The following is a 21,627-nucleotide window of genomic DNA, read 5'->3' on the forward strand; positions in this document are numbered from 1 at the left end:
TTACCTTTTAAAAGAAAATGTCTTTCTTTCCAGAAACCTGAGGCTATAAATCCCTAATCATGAGACTTTAAAATACCAAAATAGTTCTACGCTACAGATTAAGAGATCAGTTACATAACTGCACTCTATCAGAGCAGGAGATCTCTGCATTGTTTTTAATAAATTTAGATATGGCATAATAAATATTAGGTATATAAATATTAAATGTGTTAATAAACACACTTAATATGTTTGTTTTGCTATTTGACTCTGCAATCATAATGACCTATCTCCATACATTTTTTTAAACAATTGAAGCAACAATATAAGCTTCACTTTTTCAAAACAAGCTGTCCAGCCATATAAGATTTTTTTAAAAAACTCATCATTTAACAACAAACAAATAAAACAGCAGTCTCCTGCTTAAAGAAAACCAACATTTGTAAGTTAGAAATATTTAATACCATTTTTAGGTCACCATTAAAATCCAGTTATTATACTGAAGCAGTGTTTGAACAAACAATTTGATACTCTAAAATACTTATCTTCACACTTACATCCGCCCTCTCCCAATGTTGTGTTGACCAGCTCACTCTGTTCATCAAAAGAAACCAACAGTGCTATTTCTAGTTTTAATTGCATTTTTTAAAAACAAAAGATAACAGCATTTTTCAGTGCATGAATATCTGAAAATCCTTCAATGTGCAAGTACATTTTTCTAAGAGAGGAAAAAAGAAAAAAAGCAACAAGAACCCCGCCCTCACCCTTCCCAACTTTATTTCTCCTGGTGGGTATAAATCAAATTTACTTTTAAAAGTTCATAATGGGCTCTTCATGAATGCAAGTTTCTCCACAAAACAGCATGCTGTTAAAGAGTGTGCAACATGAAGGGAATGCCATCATGCTAACTAAAGTGATTGGCAAAATATAGTTGTTTTGTAAGGTAAGGCAGAGATTTTAATATTTATGTAATCAAAGTCCAAATAAACCTTTCTCCAGCACAAACTGTTACAACTTTCTGCCCAAGCACTCCAAAATTTGGGTTCTTAATATTGTTGAAGATATTCAAAATTATGCCATATATATGAAAGTGTTGATATCAGATTCATCTCTTCTGATGTATTTGTGCTCTATTAGCCACTCTATTTGCTCTTTTATCATTTTCTTTTGTGGCAAGAACATGTTTTTCAAAATTTCTACTAGTTCAGTCTGCAGCTGAGCATTACTAATTTTCTTTCTCATTTTCATTATTTGTATGATAGCTTCCTAAAAGACAAAAATAAAAATGAAAGAGTATTAATATATTAAATATCTTAAGTACAACTAAACGCATCCTCTATCCAATGTCTACCCAAATCAGTAACAATCACTAGGACGTTAACCTTGAGACCAATGTCTTTTACTCAACAAATGAAAATATCTTTTTTTCACTCTCCATAAAAGAAAATCTGTTTGTTATAGAGATTTTAAAAAATAAAAAACACAAAATTCCCCATAACCTTTATGCTGAAAGAAAACTACACCCAATGTTTTAACACATTTCCTTTCATTTTTTATTCATACCATGCACATTCTTAAAATTTACCTTACCTGTGAACACGATACGTATATAACCTGGTGCTGTGTTAAACACGAATTAAGATACAACAAACCCTTATCTGCAATTTCCCCCTTGTATTCAGTTATTTCTTTGTGGGTAGCAGATGTACTTGGTGTTTGATTTAAAAATCAGTAAGTACAACTCTTTATATATTTACCAGATTAATAAATTATATTTGCTATAAATATTATCTTCAGTTGTACTGATTCAATTAAATGTTTTTAACTTTCTAAATGGATAGTTTTCATCTAGGTTAGTTCTATCAATATTTTCCTGGATGATTTCTTTAATTGCTACTAATAACAGGGATTATTTGAAAATTATTAAATATTCTTTTCTCTTTTACCTTTTTCACTATAAGCTCTCTGTTTAGTCAACAAAAGGCATCTGTCTGTCCTGGCAGAGATTAGGGTCTGGACAGAAAGAAGGAAGAGGGAAAATCTGTCCCTTGAGATAATCTGCACTCCCGGGTCTCCCTCAGTTTCTACTCACATAGATAGAGTTTAGAGCTAATGCGCCTGCCACAGGGCCTTACTGGCAGGGTAGGGTGATCCTGGATTTCAGAGGATAATGACAACGTGTCTTGTAGGCCAAGGGCCACAGAGAACTTGTGGCAGAGTCTCAGAGGGCTTAAGAGCTCAGTATGACCAGGACAAAGGCAGCTGGAGCAGAAAGGGGCCACGGACCCTTACCAATTGGAAAAAGAACAAACTGTAAGTTCATCTGCTAAGGTATTGGTATGTATGTCTGCTGGTATTAGCAGTGGATACCAACAGAAGGCCAAATTCCCTAGGGTGACAGATAAACACTCCATGGCTGCCAAGAGCAAGAACCCAGGACACTGTCACAATTGTACAGATATGATGATCCCTTCACTGTCACTATCAGATCAAGCAAATCCCTCTCATTTTCAATATATCCAGATGCCATCTATGAAAATAGCAAACAATGGGCTGGGCATGGTGGCTCACTCTTGTAATCCTAGCTCTATGGGAGGCCGAGGCAGGAGGATCGCTTCAGGTCAGGAGTTCAAAACCAACCTGATCAAGAGCGAGATCCCATTTCTACCCAAAACAGAAAAAACCAGCTGGTGTGGTGGCGCGGCACACCGATAGTCCCAGCTACTAGAGAGGGGGCTTGAGCCCAGGAGTTTGAAGTTGCAGTGGACTATAATGGCACCACGCACTTTACCTGGGACAACAGAGCGAGATTCTGTCTCAAAAAAAAAAAAAAAAAGGAACAATGGGGATGGGTGGAGTAGGATTAAGAAGAAATAAGAAAGTCTGAGCATTACCTAAAAAGACAGCTTACATTATTGTATTGGGCATGGTTTTGGCCAATAATCTGTCAGGTTAAGTAAGACAAAACACAAGACCTTCATTTTCTCTGTACGTCTTATGTGATGACTACATTTACCATCCCATTACACATTTCAACTCAATAATCCATCTAGCATTAATAGCCTAAACTATGACTATATCCTGATTTTTCTCCAAACAGTAAAATTTCCCAACACCTCTTATAAATTCACTTCCTTTCAATGGGTCATAGAAATTACTTCCTTTATTGCGTAAGTTAGTGATATGGTGATAGGACAAGCGCCATGCAGTGAGATTAAGCAGCTAGAGTAGGCTTAATTCTGGTTGTTTTCTTCAATTAATCTTCTTGCCATACTGTTTTATTTTTGTAGATATTTTAGTATATTTTAACATCTAGCAGGGCAAGTTCCACCACACCAATACCTTATTCTTATTTTTCTAAGTTCCTCAATCACTCTCATCTATTTATTCTGATAAAATTGAGAATCAATTTGTAAAATTTCAAAAATATTCCTAGTTGAATTTTTAAAAATTATCCCCATGTGTACAGTGGCAAATTTGGTTGAATTTTTTAATGAAATTTAGTGAACTTGGTATTAATATGGGGAAAATTGACCTTTTAAGTTATTCAGCCTTACCATGAAAGAATATGGTATCTCACAAAGCCAGACACAAGGGTACATACTGTCTGACTCCATTTATATGAAGACCTAGAACTAGCAATACTAAGCAACGGTGCTAAGAATTGGCTGGGGTAAAAGAGGAAATTGGCTGGATAGGAGACATGGGGAAATTATACTAGAATGATAGAAATGTTCTGTATCTTTAATTGGGGTGATGGTCACACAGGTATATACATTTATTACAACTCACTGAAAATTTCACTTTGCAATGTGCATTCCACTATATGTAAATTACAACTCAAAATTTTAACAACAAAAAAAAGAGCTCAATCTTTCTGTTTATCCAAATCTCATTTTGACTTTCTCAGCAAAGGGTCCCACTCTCTTTATACTGGTCCTACACAGTACTTTTTTTAAAAAAAAAAGTCAATGAATTTTATGGTTTCTCATTTTATTTTCCCCTTATTTATTGCTACATGGAAATGCAATTAGCTTTTATTTATTTATCTTTTCTCTGCTACTTGGTCATATTATATGATCTATAAGTAATAAAAAATGTTAATTTTTTCCTCATTTCATATTTTTTTTATTTTTATTTTTTTTTAGCCAAAGCAATCTTAGGCAAAACCTCATTTCATATTTTAATGCACTGATTCAAACACAAACTGCTTTAGTGCAGAAGATTCCATCAATTTTAATAAAAAAAGTTGAACAACTTGGTTTTAAAAAAATTATTTCTAGGCTGGGCACGGTGGCTCACATCTGTAACCCCAGCACTTTGGGAGGTAGATGCAGGAGGATTGTTTGAGCCCAGGACTTTGAGATCAGCCTGAGAAAGACAGCGTCCCATCTCTACACAAAATTTAAAAACAGCTGGGCATGGCAGCACATGCCTGTAGTCCCAGCTACTGAGGAGACTAGGGTGAGAGGATCACTTGAGCCCAGGAGTTTGAGGCTGCAGTGAGCTATGATGGTATCAGTGTATTCCAGCCTGGGCAACAGGGTGAGATTCTGTCTTGACAAAAAAAAAAAAAAAGAAAAGGAAAAAAAAAAAAAAAAAAGAAAAGGAAAAAAAAAAAAAAAAAGAAAAGGAAAAAAAAAAAAAAAAAGGAAAAAAGGAAAAAAACACACAAAGTATTTCTAAAGTTAAAATAATCGTGTATTAGTTTGCAATAAGTTTTTTTTATCATGTTTAGAAGGTATCATAATCCTAGCTTTAAACTATTTTCTAAATATTTAAATAAAAAAAATTTTTAGTGACAGGGTCTCACTATGTTGTCCATCCAGGCTGGTCTAGAACTCCTGGCCTCAAGCCATCTTCTTGCCTCAGCCTTCCAAAGTTCTGGGATTATAGGTGTTAGCCACCACGCCCAGCTTTAAACTATTTTTAAAAGAAAGACTGGCTATTAGAAAACTTCTTTGGTTCTAAATAAAAATAAATTTCCTAATTTTACATTATAATGGAATACAATTTTAAATACTTCAATCCTACAATTTAGTTTGTTGCTAAGATACATGTATTCAGGTGGGGTCAAAAGGAGACATAACCTAAAACCAAAAAACAAAGTTTTACCCAACCAATAGATCAGAATCTACTGGAGTCCAACAAGCCAAACAGGTATATTTTTCAGCAGCTAAGAGATTTATATCTACATAATTTTTAAATTCCAATAAAATAAAAATTAGCTCATTTTTTAAAAAGGCAGAATACCTACATGCTTTTAAATTCAAAAAAGGCTCGGAGGGAAAAAAACCCGCGGTTTTTCAAAATTTAGACATTCTCTTAGTATTACAAACCTGGGTTCTTAATATTCTTAGTTGAACTATTCCTTCATTCTCTTCTTCTCTCATCCTCTCTGTAGTGAGCTGCAAGCGTCCAATCAAGTTGATTTTACCCCTTTTCTGAACTTTTGCATTTTTTCTATAAAAAAATGAATCAAGTATTTTACAGTGAAAGGGCTTTAAATATCATATTAATAATACAATGTCTGAGAAAAAAGATTTATAAATATTCTAAAAATTAATATACAGAACTATTTAAAAGAAAAGTGACAAATAATCAACATATAGCTTTAAAACAAACTCTATCATTTTCTTTAAACATGATACAGCCTCTATTAACAAAATATAAGTAACTATACTCCTTGTAATAACTAAATATAATTTACATTGCCATGAAAGTCATTGGCTAATTGAAGATACATGAGGTATGATTCAGCACTGTCATCTAACTGGATCTTAAGAAAACAACACTTTGCCTGGATAAAGTTCGGTGGAAAGGATGTTTACTTTAAAAATGAAAAGCAATACAGTATAATGTCAGATACCAAAAAAATGTATCCATGAAAAACATGAAGAAGTCAACATCTCCAATTCATTAATATTTTTAATAAACAACTAAATGACAAAATTTAGAGTGATGACAGTATACAGTTATATCTTAAATACAGGTAAGTAATTGTTTTGCTGAAAACAAAGCACTAAAATTCAAACAAGGTATTTGTATTTTAGATCAACCAACATAAAGCTTACATTAAACTGAACTCCTGGTTCACTGAAAAGAGGGTACCTTCTGTAAAGTCTTTGGGTGAGTTAACTTGAGGTTCATACAATAAAACTTGCCGTTTGAGCTTTGGGAAAGCTACTAAAGACTGAGAACAAAGAGAAAACAATTAGCATCGATAAACAGTCTGGGATGCTAATGTGAATTGTCCAATATAACCAACACAGGCAAGAAAGAATTATAAACACAAATTCAGAATATTTGGTACTTCTGTGATTATAACAATATAAATGCATAAGGAAGAAAGAGAGGAGGAGGAGAAAAGAATTGATTCTGAGGAAGCAATAAATGCTCTCTTTACAATAAGACAAGAAATAATTTATTTTGGAACTTTTAAGAAGTCTGTGGAGTAGAGGTAAAATATAGTTATGAGTAGGAAGCCAAAATTTTCTAACTCTTAGATTTTTGGTCATCATAAAATTTTTCAACACACTCTCTGCATAAAAATTAAATATATGTCTTTCTTTGGTCACATTCCTTACAGGTAACATCTAAATACCAAGTCAACCTTTCTCTCCTTTTTTTTGGGGGGAGGGGAGGAGTCCTTTCTTTGTCTTGGTAACTTGTCTATTATCAAATTCTTTTTTCCATAAGCACCTCATTAGTGTATTATTTTTGGTTATAAGTCATTTTGAGACTGTTATGAATTCAAAAATTTATTACAAACCAATCAAGTATTTCCTGCTATGTGAGAGGATACAATTTTAAAAACAAAAAACGTAAAACAAACCAACCAACCCATAAAGTCCTTCTGAGCTCAGCATCAGGGAGTTCAGTTGCAAGTTTCAGATTTTCAAAGCTGATTTTCTCTCTAGGTCTTTGGTTCCATGCAAACAACACAGCCAGCTGAAATGTGGTTACCTCCAAATCATATTGACCTACTTCATTCTTAAATGTTATCTAGAATAGATAAAATAGGTTTTTAATAATTGAGAATCTCTTCATGATGATTACCATCTAATATAATACCTATGACATGAGGTAATATGTGAAAAATACTGCTTGTTGTCTTCCAATATTGATTCAGTCTCTTCTTTCAGAGTAATAAAAATTTTAGCAGACCTTAATGACTACTCAGAATACAAGCTCATTTACCAGCTTTCCCTGTAACAAAATGTGGCCATTTGACTGAGTTCTGGCCAATGGAAGTGGTGGGGGAAACTTCTAGAAGTTGCCTTTAAAGGAAGGTGCATGCTACCCTCTTCCTTCCTTCCCCTCCTTTTGGCAGGAAGAATGACATAGAGTGGATCATATTGGATTCTACAGACAAGGGTAATACCTTAACCATGATTGTATAGCCAGAAGCCTATGTCCCCAACAACTTCATAGAACAAATTCACTATTCCTGCTCAAATTTTTACATGTGAGAGAAGCAAAATCTATTTTGTTTAAGTAACTCTTATTTGGAGTCCTGCTAATACCACTCAAACCAATAGCTGAACTAACACACCATCTACTTACAATTCCATTTGACATGAGATGGTGCCAATGTAATTTTCTACCACTATGATTTTTTTTGTAGAATTCTTCTACTTCAGGTATCAAGTCCTCCAGTTCAGTAGGAAGTGAGACAAAGACTTTCTCAGAACTTCTTGACCAGGCACCAGCATTCAGAATTTTTATATTAACTGAATCAGCTATAGGCAAGAATAACAGAAAGTATAAAATATAAAGTAAATAATGTTGACAATGGATGCAATTAAAAATAAATAATACAGGGTAAGCTTTGACAAAAAATAAGACTATAAAGATTTTATTATTTATTAAAAGTTTTCTTTTGGGGCCAGGTGAGGTGGCTCACGCCTGTAATCCTATCACTCTGGGAGGCCAAGGCAGGAGGATCGCTTGAGCTCAGGAGTTCAAGACCAGCCTGAGCAAGAGTGAGACCCCATCTTTACTAAAAACAGAAAAAATTAACTGGACACGGTGGTGTGCACCTATAGTCCCAGATACTCGGGAGGCTGAGGCAGGAGGATTGCTTGAGCCCAGGAGTTTGAGGTTGCTGTGAGCTATACTGATGCCAAGGCACTGCAGCCCTGGCGACAGCGAGACTCTGTCTCAAAAAAAAAAAAAAAAAAAAAAGTTTCCTTTTATTTCAAAATAAGGATCTGTAAATCTAATATTCTGCTTTGATAGCTGTCTCCAAGGAATGTGGACTTCCTAACATCTTTGGATCTACTACTGCTGACATTTACTTTTAACTTACTAGAAAACAAAGATATTCTTTTCTTTAAAGTTTAAAAATACATACATATCTGTAAATTATAAAATAATACCTGGTAAAGCCAATTTATTATTTTTGTGCATTTCCTTAAAAGCTTGGTTTAAATCTTCAGATACTTTTATGTCCTGAAACATTCTGGCAAGCTTATTTACATAATCTGCTGGCATACCAACTTCCTACAAAAACCAAAGACAAAAGAGGTAGTAAATACATAATCTGTTATACTACCAGGAAAAATTTTACTGGGAAACTAAGTCTCAGATGCTTTAATAGAAAACTTGTCCTCTTTCCCTTATTTATTAGAATATTTATAACCTGATGCTTATTCTTAGAAACTAAATAGGATAATACAAGCAGTCCCTGCTTTGCACAATTGCAGTATGCATGAACTTCAGTTGCCACAGTATAGTTAAATAATACCAATTCCCCAATAACACAGCTCAACTTTCAGTTGCCACTATATAATAAATGTAATTGCATAAAGCGCAAACTTTTACTTCTAGCTCCTCATTCCACAAATCCTAACAAAAATAACAGAAGCACATCATGATCCGTGACCAACCACAATACTTCTTTCAAAATCTATCAGTCGGCTTCTCTCCCTCTCCCTCCTCCCTGTCCCCTCTCGTTCCCTCCCCACCTAAAAAAAAAAAAAAAAAAAATCTATCAGTCATCTGTTTATTCAGTTCACCCACAGACAGCAAAGTGTGTAGTTCTGTTGCATCCGTGTCTTCCAGTGATAAACCCACGTGACAATTTACAAAATAAATAATCAAGGCCAACAAAACTGATAAAAGTACACCAAAGAAAAGTGATAGTGTTGGAAATGAAAATAAAATAGAACATAAATGGAGTTATAGAAGAAAGCTGACTGGTTGTCAGGCTGATACTGCCAATGTTCAGGGCTCTCTAGCTATGAAGGCATAGGAACTTAGTGAAGGCAAATTATCAACACAAATGATAAAAGTGGTAAAATGACAAAAAGGATAAGAAACCCAGAAAGAAGTGATGCTGGCAAAAGCTTAACAGTAAAGGAACTCTGAGTATTTAATGACACCGAAAGGCCAAAAGATAAAATACTAGAAGCTGATCCAAACTTACAGGGGGTATGACAATTCTCCAAGGCACAGAAATGATGCTTATTCCATCATAAGTTACAAGACAAGAAGGCAAGTGCTATTCAAACCACTCTCTTCGTTTTAACAAAAGCTTTATTGAGATATATAATTCATCTACCATAAAATTCACCCTTTTAAAGTGTACAACTTAGTAGATTTTAGTATATTCACAGACCTGTGCAACTGTAACCACTATTTAATTTTAGAACATTTTCATCACCCTAAAAAGAAACTCCATATTTATCTGCAGTCACTCTCAATTTCCCCTCCCAGCCCCAGCTACTGGAAACCACTAATCTAATGTCTATCTCTGTGGATTTGCCTATTCTGGACACATTAGTGAAATCATATGATAAGTGGTCTTTTGTGACTGGCTTCTTTCACTTATCATTATAACATTTTCAAAGTTCATTGATATTGTAACATGTACTAGTATTTCATTTATTGGCAAATAATATTCCATTATATGAATAAACCATATTTTGTTTATTCATTAGCTCACTGATATTTTGGGTTGTTTCCACTTTTTGACTATTAGGAACAATGCTGCCACGAACATTTATTTATAAGTTTTTACATAAACATATGTTTTCATTTCTTTAAAGTGGAATTATGTAGGAGTAGAATTGCTGGGTCAGCTCTATGTTTAACTTTTTAAGGAACTTCCCATCAATTTTCCAAAGTGGCTGCACCATTTTATATCCCCACTAGCAACTTACGAAGGTTCCAATTTTTCCTCTTCCTGCCAATATTTGTTATTGTCTGTCTTTTTTATTTTAGCTATCCTAGTGGGAGTAAAGTGGAATCTCCTTGTGGTTTTGATTTGCATTTCAGTAATCATGTTGAGCATCTCTGCATGCACTTATTGGCCATTGGGATATCTTTTGTGAAGAGATATACATTTAAATCCTTGGCTCATTTTTAATTGGGTCATTTGTTGTTTTATTGTTCCATCTTAAATATTCTAGATGTAGTATCAGACATACATATTACAAATATCTTCCTAACTACTCTTGATAAGATTTTTACAAAGAAATAAAGTACTTTAATTCTAAGTCTCTTGTGTTTTAAATTATGAATGGACTCAAAATATTTTTATATGGGAATTCAACTATAATTAGCATTGACTATCCTAAATAAGTAATCATATAAAGGTTCATTTTGCTATATAGAAGTATTTATTATTATGTATTTATACACATCTCTATAGTACATCATACTGAAAATACCTTAAAAATGAAATTATTTGCCCTGTAGCCTATTTATTAAGATCAGTTCAAATGAGAGCAGAAGTGCAAATGAGAGTGAAATAGTACCAACAAAGCAAGAGCAAAGATGCTTTACTAATATTTTAAAAGTCTTTAAGAAAATTTACTCTATATCACTTTATAGAATTGATTCCCTATTTCTTTGACATTAATAGTTATCACCCAAAATGTATTACTTAACATGTATATGAATGATGTACTTTATTAGAAAACCAAATATTTAAAAAAAATTTACTTACTCTTAGCCACTCTACCATATTTTCTTCAATTTCACTATCAGCAGAGATGTCTAATATAAGACGCCGTGTCAAATGAGCTTTGTGATACCTCATAAAAACATCTTTGTTTTGTACATATTTAAGTACCAAGAGCTGTATGAAAAACAAAGTTACTTTCAATTCTTATATACTCTTAGCCATCTCTCATTTAGACCTTTCTATATCCCCCCAATTGTCAAAATTCAGAAATTTATATAGACATATACAGATAAAGGCCTACTAAATTACCCATCTTTGAAAAATAACCAGTCCTGATATACTACTTTAAAAGTTAGCAAATGTGAGAGTGTAACCAAATAACCTTTTAGTCCCTATAAATACCAGTTTTTAGATTTTATATAAAATGTAACAGTACTTTACATGAAAAATCAATGGTTCTTCCCCAATTTTCACTTCCACATATCTTCTTTACTTTTTTTCTGATACTAATCGTCTCTCTGGGCCTTTTTATATATACTTGCCCTATGTTTTTACTTCTTTTTCCCCCTTCTTTGTGTTCCTGGACTTATATCATTACACTAACAACCAGGCGACAAATAAAAATGAGAGCAACTAACTCTTCTATTCTCATTCATCCCTAGCTAACTATCTTGGGCTCCCACAAAAAGGAAGGAGTAAAAAACTCCCAATCTCTCAGCCATCATTCCAAACTTAGCGGTTTCACTTTCCCTTTTTAAATCTTGTAATAGGAGTTAGAATATTGTTTAAAAAGAATCAAGAAAGGAGAAGAATTAAATGGTATTCTCTTTCTGGCAGCTATAGAATAAAAATTTTCAGAGAAAACTAACTTCCCAGTAGAAGTCTTGGCACTGTAAAATTCCGTAATGTCAGCTGGTTACAGATGTACTTTTTTTTTTTTTTTTTACTGATACTATCACAGAAACTCCTATAAGCAAAATACAACGTAAGGTAATTTAAAAAGTTGAAATACAAAAAAAAGTATGTACCACTTCTTTAAGCTTTGCTTCAATCTCTTCAGAGGTTAGTTTTTTGCTTAATGGTGTTTTTCTTAGCAACATGTCACAGTAATTGGCAAGCAGCTCAGGGCATTTTGATTCAGGCTGAGTTTTTAATCCCACCCTAAAAAACAAATTAAAAGCAGTTGACGAAAAATGATTGATACTTGCAAAATTTTTTTCTAAAGCCAATTTTTAACAAGCTAATTTCTTATGTTGAATAATCTAGTCATTAGGGCTGGGACTAGGGTGAGTAAGCAAGACAGCTAGTGTGCATAATTTAAGGAGGCACTTATCTTTAGGTTCCCTAAGTGCCAACACTGCACTTGCAAGACCCTGATAGCAAGAACTTTAAATTTGGCACTCTGGGTACCTCCTTGTCTCACCTGAGTGTTGGCCTTGCAAAGATCTTTAAAAGATTTTATTCAGATACTTGCTAAAATACTTCTGAAAAACTACGTAAATCCTTGGGCATTTATAAGTTAACATTTAAAACTTTTTATTATTAATATGTTAAAACTGTTACTTCAGTCTTTGAAATGTATCCAATGTAACCTACATTCCATAGTGATGTGACATCTACCATCATCCATTTAAAAAAACTGTAAACAAATTCTTCTTAAACAATGAAGAACTTATATCTCCATTTCACTTTCCTGACAAAATTTTAAAACTAGTATATTGTATTTTTTTTTTAAATAATTGAGATGGGGGTCTTGCTATGTTGCCCAGGCTGGTGTGAGGTCATCCCCCTGCCTCAGCTTCCCAAGTAGCTGCCAGCAAGCCCAGCAGTATATTGTATTTTTCAGATGGGGTCTGGCTATGTTGTGGAGGCTGGTCTCAAACTCCTGGCCTCAAACAATCCTCCTGCCTCAGCCTCCTGAGTAGCTGGGATTATAAGAGCTGAGTCACCATTTCCAGCTTCTTACGTTCATTCTTTATTGTGCTTCTCCAAAAACATATGTAAATAAATTTAAATTCAACATTTAAAAATTTCTTGTGCTTACAAAATTTAAGTGTTATTTTCCAAGGACTGAGCCATCCAAATTATTAAAAGTACACAAATCACCAAAACATAATTATATAATACGTACATATATAAAATATATGCATATGTAAAATTTTACTGAATGAGTCAATTCTAATGTGTCGACTCAATGTAGTGGATGAAATTTTTCTCCCTCTCGATTATGAATCCAGGAATCAGCATCAATTCTATTTCTTTTTATGTTTATGAATGTATGCCTTTGCCCTGAGAAATCTTAATCACATAAGTAAATGGGACTAGAGTTAAGCTTTTCTTATGATGTCATTCAATTCTTTGAGCACCTCCTGAGTGATTTGCTTAAAAAAATACATACTAATCTAATATTAAAAATTATTTTAATGATGCATATTTTTTATAATGGCTAACACCAATTGTGCTGAAAGTAAAGTATTAGAAACTATCTGACTTGCAAAAGGATCTGATACCTAATTCAAAAGAAGTTAATTTTATGTATATCAATACCAGTATTTCAAAATATTCCTTTCTGGGGACATCCAAATGGAGGGATAGCTTGGTATGAGGCACTAGAACCCAAAAGTGGTCTAAGGAGGGTGGCCATGCAGAAGGATAGCCTGGTATAGGTTGCTGAAGCCACAGCAGAGTGAAAGAGCTGTCCCTTGAGAGAGCCTAAGAGTTGTGACACCTTAATAGCAATGAACACACCTAACTCCAAATCTTGTCCACTAAATGTCATCATCCACTAGAAAAACCCAGCGCTTCATGGAAAAATGGCTGATTCCAGGGCTAGGCAAGGGAAGGCACAAAATGAGTCTCAATCATCCTCATATGCCAAAAGCAAAGAAAGAGTTTATTGTCAAAAGGACCCAGAGTCCAGCTGCTACTAGTGAAATCTAGGATAATTTGAAAATCAAAATAAAGAATCATAGTAAATTAAAAACCACTTAACAAAATAGGAAACCATGATCTATACTGATATGATAAATCAATGTAAAAATTGAAAATTTAGTGAGAAATAGGATCTTTACATAGTTTTAAAGTACTTCTCACAAAATAATTAAGAGAAAAAGGATAACTTTGCCTTTTTCTGTGGAGATGTCTGGCAGACACCAACTTTAAATCAAGTGATCAAACTAAACAAGAACCGTGGCCAGGCTTAACGGCTCAGGTCCACAGTCCCAGCTACCTGGGAAACTGAGGTGGAAGGACTGCTTGAGCCCAGGAGTTTGAGGTTACAGTGGGCTATGATTATATCACTGCACTCCAGCCTGGGTTACAGGGCAAGATCTGTCTCAAAAAAATACAAAAAAAACCCCCATGCACTCTAAGATAAGATGAGGTAAGAACAAAGCTTCATGTCTGCCAAAGATGCAAACCTGAATCTAATCATAAGAAAACATCAGATTAACACAAACTAAGGGACAGTCTACAAAATAACTGGCCTGGAATCTTCAAAAGTACAAGGTTGTGGCTGGGCACTGTGGCTCATGCCTGTAATCCTAGCACTTTGGGAGACCAAGCAGAGAGGATTGCTTGAGGCCAAGAGTTCAAGACCACCCTGAGCAACATAGAGAGACCTCACCCCCTACGAAAAAAGAAAAGAATAATTAGCCAGGGATAGTGGCTCTCATTTATAATCCCAGCTACTCAGGAGGCTAAGGGAGGATTGCCTGATACCAGGAATTCAAGACCAGCCTGGGCAACACAGCTAGAACCCATCTCTCAAAAACATTTTTTTCAATAATTAGCCAGGCATGGTGGCATGTACCTGTAGTCTCAAGTACTCATGAGGCTGAAGCAGGAGGATCACTTGAGCCCAGAAGTTGGTGGTGGCTGTGAGCTATGATTACACCATTGCAATCCAGCCTGGGCAACAGAGTGAGACCCCATAAAACATTTATGGTCAATTCATGAAATTTAAAGGGTCTGAGGAGTAGATGGTAGTATTCAAAGTTAGTTTCCTGATACGGAAAGTTAAATTGTGATTATGTATGTAGAAAACACACACCAATGTATTTGGAATGGTGAACAATTTACTCTCAAATAATTCTAGAAAAAAATATTTTACAAAGAGAAAAGGATAATAAGGTAATGGTAATCATGACTTTATGCACATAAATTTGACAATTTAGCTGAACAAATTTCCTGAAAACCATAATTTACCAAAACTAAACTAGATTACATAAAAAATCTGAAGAGTTCTGTATCTATTAAAGAAATTGAACTTGTAATAAAAAATCTTCCCACATGGAAAACTCCAGGCCCAAATGGTTTTACTTGTGAATTCCATCAAACATTTAAGAAGGATGTAATACCAATTACACTATTTCAGAACATACAAAAGGAGGGAATAGCTCCAGCATAATCCTGACACCAGGAAACAATAAAGACATTATAAAAAAGAAAACGGTGAAAGGCAAAAAAAAGGAAGAGGCAAAATCCTCCATGAATACATATGGGAAAAAAACAAAAACAAAAATCATACTACCTGACTCAAGACTTACTTCAGAACTATATTAATCATGACTGTGTGATAACAGCCTAAGAGTATACAAATAAATCACTGGAACAAAAAAGAGAGCCAACATATCGATCCACATTGTTAATTCACTTGATTTTTGACAGAAAGGCATCAATGCAATGGGGAATAGAAAGTCTTTCTAATAAATAGTGCTGAAACCACTTACTAATATGGAAAAGGAAAAAAATGAAGTTCAATCCCTCATACCATACACAAATATTAAGATGGATCTTCGATCTACATCTGAAAACTAAAAATATAAAGCTTCTGGAAGAAAACAAAAAACATCTTCCTGTCCTAGGGAAGAAGTAGACAAAGTCTTCCTAGATCAAACACAGAAAGCAAAAACCATAACAGAAAAGCATGTGTTTTCCAAAGAACCTATATTCAGAATATATAAGCACTCTTATAACTAACTCACTAATAAAAAGGAACAACCCAATAGGGAAAAAAGAAGCAAAAAATTTGAAGACATTTCATAAAGGAAAATATAAGAATGCCAAAAAAAGATGAAAAATTACTCAACACCAGTAGTCATGAGGGAGATGAGAATTAAAACCATAATGAGATACTAATACAAACATTCAGAATGATTAAAATTAAAACACTACCACCAAACATTGGTGGGAATGAGGATCAACAAGGACTGTCATACTTTGTTAGTAGAAGTGTAAAATAGTATAAACACTTTGAAAAACAAACTATTGTTACATGCCAAACATGGATGAATCTCAAAAGCACAATGCTGAATGAAAGAAGCTTTATAGAAAAAAGTAGATATGGTATGATCCCATTTATATGAAGTCCTAAACCAGACAAAACTAATCTATGTTGAAATAATCAGAATAATAGTTGCCTCTGGAAAGAGGTGAGGTGGGACTAACTAGGAATGGGGTATGAGCCAACTCTATAGAATAATGAAGATATTGTACATGTTAACAGGGGTATAGGCATTTGTCAAATCTTGACTCAAGTGCACACTAAAGATTTATGCATATGACTTTATGTAAATTTTACCTCAAAACATAAATAAATATCAAATTCAATTAATGACTACATGCTAAAGTATTAGGAAGTAAAGGTTACTGATGCTTGCAACTTCTTTAGAAATGCATTTAAAAAGTTGACTGATTGGCAGGATGCAGTGGCTCATGCCTGTAATCCTAGCACTCTGGAAGGCGGAGGTGGGAGGATCATTTGAGGTCAGGAGTTCAAGACCAGCCTGAACAAGAGCAATACCTCATCTCTACTAAAAATAGAAAAAGTTAGCCAGGTGCGGTGGTGCGCACCTGTGGTCCCAGTTACTTGGGAGGCTGAGGCAGGAGAATTGCTTGCACCCAGGAGTTTGAGGTTGCTGTGAGCTAGGCACTATGGCCTGGGCAACAGAGCAAGATTCTGTCTCAAAAAATAAAAAAAAATTTTTTTAAAAAGTTGATTGATGGATATGTACAGGGAGATCCATATTTGATAAAGTAATTATAGTAACTTCATCGTAAGTTTGAAAATTTTCATAAAAAAAGCTTGGTGGAAGATAAATATGAAAGATCTTTATGTACTCAGGTGAACAGATCACAAAGATGTGTTGTTACATGTTTCATTATATGTTATATATGTAGATTTAATATATTTCATCATTTATAAAAGAGAACGTGACACATGTCCTTCTAAAATATGTCAAGTATTATAATACTGTGTGACTCAGACATCTTCCATTGTAATATTACTCAAGCAACTTACACAGCTCAAAAAAGACAAACTGAAAAAAATTAAAATAATAGAAAAAACCTGAATAATTACTTTTCCTGCTATTTTTCAATACTTTTCAAATGTTTTAGCATTATATGTAAAATTTCTTTAAATTAGTAATTCTCAGCTAGAAACTACATCAAAAAGGTTTTTTGCCTATTAACCTTCACTGCTACTTAGTACTACTATGAAAGTACTATAGCTTGGATTTATTATTTCATAAATTTCAGCTGCCAAGTTTTCTATAAATTGTACTCAGTACAGGCAAATTCATCTTACCAATGAGTGATCAATTATTTAGAATGGTAATATAAAACTTTACATTAGAATTCATTTCCTTTTTGGCAAGGCACAGTGGCTCATGCCTATAATCCTAGCACTCTGGGAGGCCAAGGCAGGAGGATTGCTTGAGCTCAGGAGGTCAAGACCAGCCTGAGCAAGAGTGAGACCCTGTCTCTACTGAAAAGATAGAAAAAATCAGCCAGGTGTGGTGTCGGGCACCTGTAGTCTCAACTGCTCAGGAGGCTGAGGCAGAAGGATCACTTGAGCCCAGGACTTTAAGGTTGCAGCGAGCTACAATGATGGCACTGCACTCTACCTGGAGAGATGATGTGAGACTTTGTCTTTAAAAAAAAAAAAAAAAAATTGATTTCCTTTTTCATATCATCATAGTAAACTGAGTCATTTTTTATGCTTTTAGAGGTAACACAATACTTTTAGTGATTAATGAGGGCAAAACAATCAAGTAGAGATAGGAATAAAATATTTTTTTCTCTCTGAAAAAATAAAGTCAACTTTTTTGTCATAAAATGATACCTTAACATAAAATTATAAATTGAGAGTTTTAAAAAAAACAGCCGAAGGCAGCAAAAATCGTAAGACTAACAACAACACACAAACCTAATATGGATTAATAGGGCACCTGCATACCCAGTAACATGTATTACACTCCAAAAATGTAAGTATTTTTAAAATAGTTTTAAAAAGCTTACCCCTTCTGCTTCAAAGGTAATTCAAGTTTAAATATGGTAGCATCATTAACAACTGCTTTATATGCCTGCAAAAAATAATGTAAAATGAAATATAAACATTACTTCTAGTATTTAAAATATAAATTATTATACTTCTAAAAATACTAGTCAAAGACTTTAGCATGCTTTTTGTCATGTTATATTATCAACATTCTGAAGTGAGGTCTTAATGCTGCCTGACAATCACACTATTTTCTCTTGTCCGCTCAGTCTCCTACACAACATTTTGTATCATCTCCTTTCTCCTTAAACCTCCAATATTTCTTCCCCCATGTACATTTTCATCTAATGATGTGGTTTGTTTCCTATTTCACTGAGAAAACTGAAGTAATCAGAATTCCCTCTTCTCACTCCTATATTAATTTCCCCCTCTTCATTGTTTGTATATAGAGCCTCGGCATTAAAAACATATTGTTATATTTCACATCTTAAAAAATGTCTTTTGGCTTTCTCTACCTTCAGCTAATGCCCCACTTCTCTCCCTCCCTTTAATCTAAAATCCTAGAAGAATTATCTAATTCGCTGTCTCCAATTTCTTTCCTGTATTCTTACTGAACACCATTCTAATCATGCTTTTGTACCACCACTGTACACATTTGTTCTTCACAAAGTCACTCACAACCTCCATGTTGCTGGAGTCAATGTTTATGTGACCTGTCAGCAGCATTTTGAAACAGCAGATCATACCCTCCTCTTGAAAGTACTTTTTCTACTTGTTTTATAGCACACAACACTCTCCTGGTCACTCCACTCCTGGTCATCCCTCCTCATTAAAGACAGTTCCTCATTTTTCTTACAACCAAATATCAGAATGCCTCAGGCCAATCCTCAGATCTGTTCTCTCTTCTGTCTTCACTCATTATGTTGGTGATCACAGCCACTATTAGTGCTTTAAAAAACATCTATACGCTGAACCTGCCAAATATACTTTTCCAGTCTCATTATCTTCCTTAAACTCCAGATTCAACATTGCCACATAGATGTTTAACAGACATTTCAAAGTTAACTTCTTCAAAACTGAGTTTCTGATTTCTTTGCAACCATCTCCCCAACACCTATTTCCCACAGACTTCCCTATTGCAGTAAACACATCCTTCTAACTGATCGGAAGACAAATCTGAGTGTCATCCTTGACTGCTCTCTTTCTATCACATACCACATCTGATTCATTAGCAAATCCCATATAGTCTATCTTCATAATATAATTAGAATCCCAGCAATCCCTCTTCTGGGCATATACCCAAAGGTAATGAAATCACCAGCTTATAAAGACGTCTGAACTCTCATGTTCACTGCAGCATTATTCACAATAGCCAAAATGTGAAAACAATCTAAGTGTCCATCAAAAGATGCATAACGAAACTGATACATATATATACACACAATGGAATATTATTCAGCCCTAAAATATAATTCCACAGGGGTTTTAAAGAAAAGAAAAAAAAAAAGAATGAGATGTGCCTGAAGGACATTATGCTAAGTGAAATAAGCCAGACACAACACAAAAATATTATATTATTCATATCTCACTTATGTGTGGAATCTAAAAAAAAAATTCAAATACACAGAGACAGGAGCAAAATTGTGGTTACTAGTGGTAGAGGGGGCAGGGAAGAAATGGGGAGATGTAGGTCAGAGGATACAAAGTAGCATATACGTAGGATGAACAAGTCTAGAGAGCTAATGTACAACATGAGGGCTACAGGTAATGAAATTATACTGTACTGTATATGGGATTCATGCCAAATGAGTAGTCTTTAGCTGCTCTTGCCACACAGACAAAAAAGGTAAAACAATGGAATTGTTAATTTGCTTCACTGTAGTAATCTTTTTAATATCTATATGTATCCCATAACAGATATTATATATCTTAAATATACACAATTTTTAAAAAAAATAAAAGACATGAAATTTGAAAACTTAAGGGTATGTTAGTTAGCCAGTGAGAAGACAGGACTGACAGAGCATTAGTGTGGGTGGAGAAGAGTACCTCAGTGCAACCTCCAAACCCTAGGCTCAAGCGATGCTCCCACCTCAGCCTCCTGAGTAGCTGGGACTACAGGTGCATGCCACCATGCCTTAGCTAGGTTTAAAAATTTTTTCCTAGAGATGGGGTCTCACTATGTTGTCCAGGCTTGTCTCAAATTCCTGGGCTCACGCAATCCTCCTGCCTCAGCCTTCCCAGGTGTTGGGATTATAGACATGAGCCACCACACCCAACCCAAAATTCTTTCAATGACTTCCCACCCTACTCACAGTAAAAAACGAAACTCTTTACCATGGCTAAGAGTCTTATTTGATCTGGCCTCCTATTATTACCTTTCTGACTTCATTCCCTGTTATTCTCCCCCTCACTTCAATCCACTCTCACCATAACAACTTCTTTTTCCTGGAATATGACAGGTATATTCCTGCCTTAGAGCATCTGCTGTTTCCTCTGACTGAAACACTCTTTCTTCAGGTAGCCACATGACTTATTCCTTCATCACCTTCAGTCTAGATGTAAATGGAAGCTCAGCAAAGCCTTCGCAAGCTACACAATTTAAGACTTCAAACCACCTCACCACCTCCATACTCCCTAACTCCTTGCCTATTCTACCTACTTATTTACTTACTTATTTTAAAATAGACTAAAAAAGGAAAAAAAATCCTGCTAGAGAAAACTGATTGCCCATTTAGAACCATTCAAACTTGGGAAGTAATTAAAAGTAACCAAAGGGGAAGAAACTAATGGTAATTTCTTCTGATTACTAGCAAGGATGGGAAAAGATGGCATGCAACGTGAATGCTTCCCTGGGAAGCAAGGATAAATCTAACACAACTCTTGAAGGAGCCCTATGAAAGGACAGAGAATGGAGGAATCAACTCTGCTTGTGATGCACTATGGAGGGAGGTGGGGTAGTATCAGTAAAGTTCCAGAGGAATTATACTTTCAGCTGGATCTTAAAGGAAGAATGAACAAGAATTCAATAATCGATAATATTCAAAAACAGGAAAACATCCTTAGAAAAATGAGGAAGACAGCAACTTTCTAGCTAAATTCCAGTTCACAAGGATACTCAATGCTTACAAAATGCTCACAAAAACATATATCACACTACTGATGAAAAACTGGAATTGCTAGGTTCTTAGTTTCCAATTTAATAGTATAAGGATACAAATTGCTTATTAATCAAAGTAAATTATGACTAATTAATACAAAATTTTAATATACAGGAACATATACCTTATCTCTTGCAGTAAGAAATCGTGGGTCATCTTGAAAAGCTTCTTTGACAAGTTTACTAAATCTATTAAATAGTGTAAGTAACTGCTCAACATATTTCTCAGAGTCCTAGAAACAAAATGTTTTATATTTAATTGAAATTTTAAAAAGAATAATATAAAAATGAGAA

The 21,627-nt window shown here is 34.4% G+C and overlaps 1 protein-coding gene across 1 annotated transcript in view; it reads right to left on the bottom strand.

Moving 5' to 3' along the window:
* Nucleotides 1-465: 465 nt before the first annotated feature.
* The window catches only part of CUL5 (cullin 5), a 91,094-nt gene continuing 69,932 nt past the window's right edge, over nucleotides 466-21,627 (bottom strand). Inside the window, exons 10-19 of the mRNA XM_069470923.1 lie at nucleotides 21,459-21,566; nucleotides 18,194-18,258; nucleotides 11,920-12,052; nucleotides 10,934-11,065; nucleotides 8,361-8,484; nucleotides 7,546-7,721; nucleotides 6,823-6,984; nucleotides 6,054-6,172; nucleotides 5,319-5,442; nucleotides 466-1,245 (exon numbers count right to left, since the gene is read on the bottom strand). Of these exons, the coding sequence (XP_069327024.1) occupies nucleotides 1,051-1,245; nucleotides 5,319-5,442; nucleotides 6,054-6,172; nucleotides 6,823-6,984; nucleotides 7,546-7,721; nucleotides 8,361-8,484; nucleotides 10,934-11,065; nucleotides 11,920-12,052; nucleotides 18,194-18,258; nucleotides 21,459-21,566 (1,338 nt within the window). The 3' untranslated portion in view covers nucleotides 466-1,050. The remainder of the gene's footprint in view (nucleotides 1,246-5,318; nucleotides 5,443-6,053; nucleotides 6,173-6,822; nucleotides 6,985-7,545; nucleotides 7,722-8,360; nucleotides 8,485-10,933; nucleotides 11,066-11,919; nucleotides 12,053-18,193; nucleotides 18,259-21,458; nucleotides 21,567-21,627) is intronic.

Source organism: Eulemur rufifrons, chromosome 6, assembly GCF_041146395.1.
Source record: "Eulemur rufifrons isolate Redbay chromosome 6, OSU_ERuf_1, whole genome shotgun sequence".
Lineage (NCBI taxonomy): Eukaryota > Metazoa > Chordata > Mammalia > Primates > Lemuridae > Eulemur > Eulemur rufifrons.